Source organism: Gouania willdenowi, chromosome 6 (assembly GCF_900634775.1).
Source record: "Gouania willdenowi chromosome 6, fGouWil2.1, whole genome shotgun sequence".
In the NCBI taxonomy this organism is placed as follows: domain Eukaryota; kingdom Metazoa; phylum Chordata; class Actinopteri; order Blenniiformes; family Gobiesocidae; genus Gouania; species Gouania willdenowi.
The window spans coordinates 66,540,133-66,551,279 of record NC_041049.1 but is presented as its reverse complement, the minus strand read 5'-3'; the positions used below and the strand labels follow the sequence as shown (position 1 = coordinate 66,551,279).

At 37.6% G+C, this 11,147-nt stretch overlaps 1 protein-coding gene and 2 pseudogenes across 1 annotated transcript; 1 reads left to right on the top strand and 2 right to left on the bottom strand.

The window, feature by feature from the left end:
- Positions 1–1,660: 1,660 nt before the first annotated feature.
- Positions 1,661–2,993, bottom strand: LOC114464342 (rac GTPase-activating protein 1 pseudogene; annotated as a pseudogene).
- Positions 2,994–3,778: 785 nt separating this feature from the next.
- On the top strand, positions 3,779–7,861 carry LOC114464296 (kelch-like protein 36). The gene is made up of 6 exons (XM_028448342.1): positions 3,779–3,864; positions 3,985–4,043; positions 5,205–5,282; positions 5,514–5,711; positions 6,571–6,806; positions 7,852–7,861. Exons 3-6 carry the CDS (start codon positions 5,229–5,231, stop codon positions 7,859–7,861), a joined length of 498 nt encoding a protein of 165 aa, XP_028304143.1. The 5' UTR covers positions 3,779–3,864; positions 3,985–4,043; positions 5,205–5,228.
- A 1,547-nt stretch (positions 7,862–9,408) lies between these two features.
- Positions 9,409–10,883, bottom strand: LOC114464341 (rac GTPase-activating protein 1 pseudogene; annotated as a pseudogene).
- Positions 10,884–11,147: the final 264 nt, after the last annotated feature.

Below are 11,147 nucleotides of genomic sequence, written 5' to 3'. Positions count from 1 at the left end.
AGTTCAACAATTAGACACTAGATGGAGCCCCAACATAAGTATTGGGTCTAAGCTCTGATTGAACATTTATCACACCTGTGTGTTTGGACACTCAGACAATGCAGTGGTAGTTGTTGGTGAGTGACTTCAGATTTATTATGGTTTATTTTAAAGTTAAAAGCTCCTAAAAGCAAGTGTTTAAGTTGGAATGTAGGTCATGTTAAAGTACACAGGCTGATTCCATGTTTTTATGACTTTTGGCCCAAATTTAAGTTAACTCTACAGCAAAAGTGTTTGGCCTTTTCAATTTTTTTGCCTTGAGACATCTTAGTCAAAATACATTAAGTTACTATTTGATCCAATTGATATATATATATATATATATATATATATTGTGATTTCATAGTGTAATTTAGGTTAAAAGAATGAAGAATAAAATCACTAACATGTTAAGAGTAATAAATATTGGTTAAGAGTTTCTGATAAATAAGTTTACATAAATACTAAAATTAATAAATAAGTTTATGGGTAAAATACATTGTTAAAAACTTAGACTTTGATTAAAACGGTTGAAATTCATACACCAAAGCACATGATTTAATTTCACAAATAGAAATAGTCAAACATTGTAGGTTGGCTTAAAAAACATTGAATAGCAAAAAATTAATGAATATAATGAATAAATTATTTAAAATGGCAAAAGTTCAGGTGGTTAATTTGTTTAAAAACTTTGAATAGAGCTCATTCTTCTTTTTCACCCTTTTCTTTAAGGTTTTCAAGCTGCTACAAAACCTGCAACAAAACTGAATAAACTTTTAAAAGCTGAGTTGACCTCGTGTCTTACTTACGTTCCATCCATGTCCTTTTAAGCTGGACAACAAGCATTGTAGAAAATAAGCTTGACACTTATGATTGCCTTATCTCAGAAAAGAAATAATCAACATTTTTTAATTTTTTTTGTTACTATAGCCTTACCTCTGAAATGTGTTTATCACATTTATCATGCTTTACTGGATTCTCACCCTAGTTTGTCTACTAATCATATATATATATTTTTAAGGTCTTATGATAGCCTTATTTTAGAAGAAAAAAAATTCAAACAAAATTTTTATGCCTTTTGAAATTTCGGAGTTTGTCACATTTTTCTAATTTTTCATGCCTTACTGCATTTTAACCCCAGTTTAAGTGTGCTCATCATATTTAAACTCGTTTTAAGGCTTTTATGATTATCAATAATTGAATTTGTATGCCTTACCTCAAAATGTGGATGTTTTTCATGCCTTACTGTATTTTCACTGCAGTGTAATTGTGCTCATTATATTTAAACAATATATATTTATAAATACACACACTTCTCAAAATACAAACACGTCAAACTATGACAAATTAAAGACAGACAAGGATTTCAAAGTTGTCCACGTGGTGGGCGTTAAAACATTTAATAAAAGCACAAACATTTAGGAAAATGGTCAAAAGTTCTGTTCTTAAACTACTGACACACGAGCTGAAAAACCATCACAATAAAAGCACAACCAATATATAAAGAAAAGCAATAGAGATACAAACAGCTGGGTTTTTCAAAATAAAACAACTATAATATAATGTTATAAACAACTATATATGTACATAAAATAATGAAGCCTTTCAACACAATTAAAATATTTCGGACTACAGTCTGGGGTACTTTGTCACTGCTGCTCCGTCACAAACTGGTCCCAGTAATTACTGGCCATGGTCAGCAGGTGCTCCATCACCTTGATCTGACGGTTGGTGTCCCACATGATCGTCATGAGGTCTGGGTTGGGGACGGCGTGGCCCACGATTGTCGGACCAAAAACAAGGGCCAGGTTGTGAATGTCCATCCTGGTTTCTAGGCTTTCAGCCACTCGCTGCAGATGCAGAACCAGGAAGGCCAGCGTGTCTCTGTTGGCTTTGGGCAGGTCACTGATGCTCTGGTACAGCAGAGAGAAGCTGTTCTCCTCATCAGAAACCTCTGCTGCGTCCATGAAGGCCTGGGTCAGGTGGAATGTGAGCAGCGGCTCCTTCAGGTTCCTTAGGAAGTCCTTGAGGAGCCCCGTCACGGTGTTGATGTTTTCCACCTCACTGAGGACGGGAACCATGTTAGTGAGGAGGAACTCCTCCTTCAGGTCTTTCACTTGGACGTAGGAACCGGACAGACGGTAGAGTCCGGCCTCACACAGGCCTCGCTGCTCAATCTCATTAACGCAGCTAATCACCAGAGGAGGAATACTGGGGGAGGAGTCAGGGGCGTAATCAGCCAGTACGTCATACACACACCCCTCTCCGACCTTAAGCGGGCAGCCAATGGGGTTGGGGGTGCAGGGCAGGGGGCAGCGCTCCCTACATTGTGGGTGGGACACCACTTTACAGTCACTGCACTTCATGGACCGCTTTAAAAACTTGATCTTCTTTCCACAGTGAACGCAGGACACAGGCTTGATGACCATGTTGGAGACAAAGTGGTGGAGACGAGCGGTGCCGTCGTTCTGTGGAGCGTTGGGCTGAGCTTTGAGCTCTGGCTCCACGGGAACCTTAAAGTCAGACTCAACAGGTTCAGAGTCACACACGCCAGCACTTTCCCTCCCGCTGTGTGTCCGAGGAATCGGCTCAATGGTGGAAACGTCCTCCACGGGTCCTCCATTGGCAGGAACCGTCACGGTGGGGGTCTCGGTCACCAGGCTCTCGTTCTCTGACAGCTTCTCCAACTCCGTCTCGCCCTTCGGTCTGGGGTGGATCTCCACGTCCACCTCCACCTGGTTGGGGGCGTGTTTTAGTGGGACTTCCAGGGCCCCTCTCTCTGTCTCAGCCTTAGTGAAGGTCTCTTTCCTGGAGCGGAGCTTCTGCTTCTTCTTCAACTTACGACGGCAGTCGCCCAAGTTTCGAGCCAGTCGGCTAAAACCCAGGAAAGATAGAATGCCCATAATTTGACAAACTATCCTGAAGCTGCGTTAAAAATGTCTTTAAATGTGTATTTGATAGAGATGTGTTTGCGATCTGTCTCCAGATTGTGAACACTAACATCTATTCCTGAGAGTTTGTTTATATATTGAGAAGATGAAAGCTCAACTGACATTTGTCTCATGCTGACTGCTCATTGGTCGAGAGTTAACGGTTACTGCTCGCCTATTGGCCGAGAGTTTACAGTTATTTGTCGCCCATTGAGCGAGAGTTGCGAGTCACTTGTAAATAACCAAGATGATTGCGACCAATCACTGTTCTTTAATCCCCGGAAGTGTATTAGTGGTGGCCATGATAAAAGAACGTTTTAATTTTCTGAGGAAAGGAAGTGTGGCCGTAGGATTATTACGTCACCTAGTGGAAGTGCGTCTGATCGTCAAAACTTCAAATCTAACGTGACCACCTTTTCCTATCTCCTCTCCTAGGAAAGTGGATAGGAAAGGAGATAGGAGGGAATATTCGGACGCAGCCTCGATATATTTCGATCATTACTCCATGTCGGTTGTCATTTATTTTATTTTATTTTTAAATAATCATAAATTGTGTTGCATACTATTCTTTGTTTTCCTACTGGAATGTATAATATAAGTACAGTGTGTATTTTTTGCATGTGATTATGTTTTTGTAAAAACAAAATAAAAGTACAACCGCGAGGACTTCAAAATAAAAGAAACAAGGTATTTCATATATTTTACAATAAAATCCAGAAAAACTATATCCATCATGTTTGAGTGAGATTCATTTTTTTACATGTTTTTTTGCATAAACATAAATTTACAGCGTTCTGGACAGCCCGTGGCGCTTCCTGTCAATGCTAGGGACTTTATTTTGAAAAATGGAAACGGAGGTGCATTTGTTCTAAATATTCCGGCCGGTGGGACGTGACATGCTAACGCTGTTTACAAGGTTTTTCAGACTGAATAATAGCTTTGTAATGTCACTGTAGCAGAATGGTGTACATGTGATTTTACAGGGTTATTATTCTACAGTGTCGGAGATTAAAGATGATACTTTATTGTTATTCAGAGGTGATACATGCGGAGGCTTGGTGTTGTGTGCTAACAGGAGATGCTGCTCACTGAGAGGTAAGCAGCTGTTCTTTAGACATAAATGTAATTTGTGTTTTTATTCCGCTAAAAGCTGTTTTACTGACTTTGTATTCCCAGGTAAACCAAATAGAAACCATATGGGACAATAAATATGTCTCTAAAGAGCAACAGAACACCAGAAAACAACGTATTTCCTCTAATTCTAAAATATCAAAATCATGAACAATATGATGATTCATTCGCTATCATTAGCTTTGGGTTAAAAATAAAATCCCATCAGTTCAGGTTATTTCAAAACACATGATTACATTAAGTTTACAAAATAAAAAAGATAGTATATTATAAGACTATGCCAAGTTTGTCGTACATAAACTAGTAGTTGTGAAATCAACACCAAAAATTGTAGGTGAATGAATTTAACCTAATTATAAATAACTCAAGTAAAAATAAAAAAAAAATAAAAATTATTCTGAAAGCCTCACACATTCGTTTCCTCCTACAAATACAGACAAAACCTATAAAAACAAACCGTTTTCACCAAGTTTTATATTTGTAAATTGAAAATTATTTTCATTATTTGTTTTGAATCATACTTTTTATTATTAATGAATGGTTTGATGAATAAAATCATGTTTAATTGTTTAAAAAGTTAATGACCAAATCCTGTACATTTTCTTAATGTTAAAGCTTAATATACCTGCTTCTATACTGACACTTTACTTGAAGCTTTTGAAGTGTCATTCTATACATTTTGTCTGTGTTTATTATGCATTTTTACCATTTCCTATGATTAGGAGCGTACTGACGAGATAATACAATAATGCTACCTTCAAAGTGATTTGGTAATTTTTTAGGAAAAAAGTTCCACAAAGATCAGCATTGCAGTTCAACCAGCATTTATATTAAAATACTTTTGTAGCAATTGTTGTTTTTTTTTGTATTAAATATTTGTCTTTCATCAGTCTGAAGAACAGTAAATGGGAGGCGTTACTCTCTTATTAAATAAAAATATTGCAGTAGTTCACGACAAATATGCCTTCTAGTATTTTCCTTGCCAATAATCAACTTTTTTCCTTCATCCATTCAGTAAATCAAAATACAGAGTTTGTTACCACTGTCTGTGGGGATCTGTTGAAGAATGAAATATTCAAAGAAGTGATAAGGACACTATCTTCATTATCATTGTTTGTTGTTTAGGTGATACCAAACCGACGGGACAAAATGGACAAACAGATTTTGGGGAGTCGTCCCGAGTGGGTCAGTGAATCATCAAAGGTCAGTGAGAAAAACTCTTTTTTTTTCATCTTGGATTCAAAGATTAGTCAGGAGTAAATATGTTCCTGTTGGACATTTTTATCCATCGGGCTGTAATAAAGTATAATAAAGGAAAGGAGGATAATGAAATACCCTAATTTCATCCAGTTTTCAAGCTTGGCCTTAAAACGTTGAGTGACATTTTATGACTTTCACAATTCACTATCATTATAAACATACGTGTTTTCTCAGAAAACTGTTCAGTGGACGGACCAGGCTGCTGAGATGCTGCAGGGGCTCAACGCGCAGAGGCAGGGCGGTAGATTCTGCGATGTGGCTCTGGTTGCAGAAGAAGAGCGAGTCCCCGCACACCGTGCTCTGCTCGCCGTGTTTAGCCCGTACTTCCACGCCATGTTCACCGTGGGCATGAGGGAGGAGCAGCAGAATGAGGTAAAGAAGAAGGAAAGAGACGCTTTTATAACAGAAGTCTGTAGTCAGGAGAGGAGGATTCTGTGTCTGAACAAAAGTAGTTTTCAGTCGTAGATGCAGGTGGACGACATGTTCATAAATAAAAAATCTGTGTGGTAAAAACATAAAAGTTTCTGACGTAAGGCTGCACAATTAATCAAATTTTAATCATGATTATGATTTTGGTCTCCACAATTAAATTCACCTGTTTGTCTGCAATTTTTATGTTTAAAATACGACCTCGGATGGATATAAAACTAGTTTTAAGGATTTTATTTTTTTTTTAGGTGGGGTGCTTGTGTTGAACGTGTGGACACGCCCCCATGAGTTGATTGACATAAGTACCTAATTAATTAGTATTATTAATTCATTCTTTAATCCAGCGGACACTCAAGCCAGAAAATGTTGACACGCTAGTGTTTCTGGCTAAAAAATTGTAGCTTAAGCTTAATGTTCTTAACTTTCTCTTTATACGCTGTGATTGTTTTTGAAGGAGTTGCACTCTAACAGTATAATTATAGTTAGGCAAAAGTTCATTTTGGCAAATTCCTGGGTACATTTTAGTATTTATCAATATTCTTGTTTAAAGCTTTTTTTTGGACTCTAAACTGTTCACATATTGTTTGTTAAAAATAGTCGTTTTCCCTAATATGATAAATAATTGTGATAATTATTTTGGCCATAATCGTGCAGCCCTAATCTGATGTAATGTTCTGACTTTTTCTGACCTGGACATGTTGCTGTGTTCTCCTTTTATTCTCAGTGTAAGTTTAGTTTTTCATCATCATGGATTTAAAAAGGCTTTGGGAATTCATCTGGACTTGTTGCTGTTTGTCTGCAGGTGGAGTTAATCGGTGTCTCCATCACTGGTCTGAAGGCTGTGGTGGGCTTTCTGTACAGTGGAGAACTTTCACTGGATGGAGGAAACATCCACCATTTGCTGGAAGCTCCTTGTACATTTATTTTGTGTGAAAATGTGATGTTTTGTTGTTGTTTTCTGAGTGTTTTTGGAGTAATTTTGTGTGTTTTCGTTATCATTTTGTATATTTTTATCATTCTGAATTTTGTTGTTTTATGTTTTAGGAGTCATTTTGTGTGTTTTTGTTGTCATTTTGGGGTCTTTTTTTTTTAACCTATTTAGTGTAGTTTTGTTTATTTTTTCAGTTATTTATTGTAGTAATTTTGTGGGTTTTAGAGTAATTTTATGTATTTTTGGTGTCATTTTGTTTATTTTTGCTGTTTTCTGTGTATTTAAGCAATTTTCTTTTCACACTTTTGTCATATTTTGTGTATGTGTCTGCCATTCCATGTTGTCTTTTTTTAAAATATTTTTCTGTGATCCTGTATATTTAGTTGTATTGTGGGGTTTTGGTGTCATTTTTTAGTCTTTTTCTGTGTTTTTTTGTAAATATTTTTTACGTTATTTATTGTAGTCATCTTCTATGTGTTTAGTCATTTTATGTATATATATATTTGTAATCTAGTATTACAGTAATTTTATTTATTTTTGCTGTTTTCTCTTTATTTATTCAAATTTCTTGTATATTTTTCTGCCATTCCGTGTGTTTTTGGGGTTATTTTGTGCATTTACATTTGGGACCCAAGTTGCCCATGTCTGTAGTTCAGTAAGCTGTAGTAAGAAGTGAATTAGATTTTTTGTGTGGATTTTTATTTTCTTTGGAATAAGAAAACTCAATGAAACTTTTAACGTGAAAAGAAGAACAAGAACGTACCTACTTGTTATTTGTGCATGGTTGTGGAGTCATTTAAATGTTATAATGTGTATGTCTGGTATCTTTAAAAATGTCTGAGTTGAATAAATGGGTTTTATATTTTCTTACCATTTTTTTATTCTTATTTTATTTTTTCATATTTCATAACTTGTTTTAAGGATCTTATGATAGCCTTATCTCAGAAAAATGTTTTCTCATTTTTTATGCCTTACTGGATTTTCACCCCTGTTTAAGTGTGCTCATCATATTTAAACTAGTTTTAAGGGTCCTATTGGTTTTCTAAAAATGAAGAAAAGAACAAATGGCACTCCAAACGCTCCAATACTCCAGAAGAAAACACCTCTGCCAACACACTCAACCTTCTCTCACTTCTCACCTGTTCTGTCCAGTACACCTTAGGTCAGGTATAGGTGTAGTTCAACAATTAGACACTAGATGGAGCCCCAACATAAGTATTGGGTCTAAGCTCTGATTGAACATTTATCACACCTGTGTGTTTGGACACTCAGACAATGCAGTGGTAGTTGTTGGTGAGTGACTTCAGATTTATTATGGTTTATTTTAAAGTTAAAAGCTCCTAAAAGCAAGTATTTAAGTTGGAATGTAGGTCATGTTAAAGTACACAGGCTGATTCCATGTTTTTATGACTTTTGACCCAAATTTAAGTTAACTCTACAGCAAAAGTGTTTGGCCTTTTCAATTTGTTTGCCTTGAGACATTTTAGTCAAAATACATGAAGTTACTATTTGATCCAATTGATATATATATATATATATATATATATTGTGATTTCATAGTGTAATTTAGGTTAAAAGAATGAAGAATAAAATCACTAACATGTTAAGAGTAATAAATACTGGTTAAGAGTTTCTGATAAATAAGTTTACATAAATACTAAAATGAATAAATAAGTTTATGGGTAAAATACATTGTTAAAAACTTAGACTTTGATTAAAACGGTTGAAATTCATACACCAAAGCACATGATTTAATTTTACAGATAGAAATAGTCAAACATTGTAGGTTGGCTTAAAAAACATTGAATAGCAAAAAATTAATGAATATAATGAATAAATTATTTAAAATGGCAAAAGTGAAGGTGGTGAATTTGTTTAAAAACTTTTGAATAGAGCTCATTCTTCTTTTTCACCCTTTTCTTTAAGGTTTTCAAGCTGCTACAAAACCTGCAACAAAACTGAATAAACTTTTAAAAGCTGAGTTGACCTCGTGTCTTACTTGCGTTCCATCCATGTCCTTTAAAGCTGGACAACAAGCATTGTAGAAAATAAGCCTGACACTTATGATTGCCTTATCTCAGAATAAAAATAAAAAACATTTTTTAATTTTTTTTGTTACTATAGCCTTACCTCTGAAATGTGAGTTTATCATATTTATCATGCTTTACTGGATTTTCACCCTAGTTTAAGTCTACTAATCATATATATATATATATTAAGGTCTTATGATAGCCTTATTTTAGAAAAAAAATATTCAAACAAAATTTTTATGCCTTTTGAAATTTCGGAGTTTGTCACATTTTTCTAATTTTTCATGCCTTACTGCATTTTAACCCCAGTTTAAGTGTGCTCATCATATTTAAACTCGTTTTAAGGCTTTTATGATTATCAATAATTGAATTTGTATGCCTTACCTCAAAATGTGGATGTTTTTCATGCCTTACTGTATTTTCACTGCAGTGTAATTGTGCTCATCATATTTAAACAATATATATTTATAAATACACACACTTCTCAAAGTACAAACACGTCAAACTATGACAAATTAAAGACAGACAAGGATTTCAAAGTTGTCCACGTGGTGGGCGTTAAAACATTTAATAAAAGCACAAACATTTAAGAAAATAGTCAAAAGTTCTGTTCTTAAACTACTGACACACGAGCTGAAACACCATCACAATAAAAGCACAACCAATATAGAAAGAAAAGCAATAGAGATACAAACAGCTGGGTTTTTCAAAATAAAACAACTATAATATAATATTTTATAAACAACTATATATGTACATAAAACAATGAAGCCTTTCAACACAATTAAAATATTTCGGACTACAGTCTGGGGTACTTTGTCACCGCTGCTCCGTCACAAACTGGTCCCAGTAATTACTGGGCATGGTCAGCAGGTGCTCCATCACCTTGATCTGACGGTTGGTGTCCCACATGATGGTCATGAGGTCTGGGTTGGGGACGGCGTGGCCCACGATTGTCGGACCAAAAACAAGGGCCAGGTTGTGAATGTCCATCCTGGTTTCTAGGCTTTCAGCCACTCGCTGCAGATGCAGAACCAGGAAGGCCAGCGTGTCTCTGTTGGCTTTGGGCAGGTCACTGATGCTCTGGTACAGCAGAGAGAAGCTGTTCTCCTCATCAGAAACCTCTGCTGCGTCCATGAAGGCCTGGGTCAGACGGAACGTGAGCAGCGGCTCCTTCAGGTTCCTTAGGAAGTCCTTGAGGAGCCCCGTCACGGTGTTGATGTTTTCCACCTCACTGAGGACGGGAACCATGTTAGTGAGGAGGAACTCCTCCTTCAGGTCTTTCACTTGGACGTAGGAACCGGACAGACGGTAGAGTCCGGCCTCACACAGGCCTCGCTGCTCAATCTCACTAACGCAGCTAATCACCAGAGGAGGAATACTGGGGGAGGAGTCAGGGGCGTAATCAGCCAGTACGTCATACACACACCCCTCTCCGACCTTAAGCGGGCAGCCAATGGGGTTGGGGGTGCAGGGCAGGGGGCAGCGCTCCCTACATTGTGGGTGGGACACCACTTTACAGTCACTGCACTTCATGGACCGCTTTAAAAACTTGATCTTCTTTCCACAGTGACCGCAGGACACAGGCTTGATGACCATGTTGGAGACAAAGTGGTGGAGACGAGCGGTGCCGTCGTTCTGTGGAGCGTTGGGCTGAGCTTTGAGCTCTGGCTCCACGGGAACCTTAAAGTCAGACTCAACAGGTTCAGAGTCACACACGCCAGCACTTTCCCTCCCGCTGTGTGTCCGAGGAATCTGCTCAATGGTGGAAACGTCCTCCACGGGTTCTCCATTGGCAGGAACCTTCACGGTGGGGGTCTCGGTCACCAGGCTCTCGTTCTCTGGCAGCTTCTCCAACTCCGTCTCTCCCTTCGGTCTGGGGTGGATCTCCACGTCCACCTCCACCTGGTTGGGGGCGTGTTTTAGTGGGACTTCCAGGGCCCCTCTCTCTGTCTCAGCCTTAGTGAAGGTCTCTTTCCTGGAGCGGAGTTTCTGCTTCTTCTTCTTCCACTTTCGACGGCAGTCGCCCACGTTTCGAGCCAGTCGGCTAAAACCCAGGAAAGATAGAATGCCCATTATGTGACAAACTATCCTGAAGCTGCTTTAAAAACGTTTTTAAATGTGTATGTGATAGAGATGTGTTGGCGATCTGTCTCCAGATTGTGAACACTAACATCTATTCCTAAGAGTTTGTTTATATATTGAGAAGATGAAAGCTCAACTGACATTTGTCTCATGCTGACCGCTCATTGGTCGAGAATTAACGGTTACTGCTCGCCTATTGGCCGAGAGTTTACAGTTATTTGTCGCCCATTGAGCGAGAGTTGCGAGTCACTTGTAAATAACCAAGATGATTGCGACCAATCACTGTTCTTTAATCCCCGGAAGTGTATTAGTGGTGGCCATGATAAAAGTTAG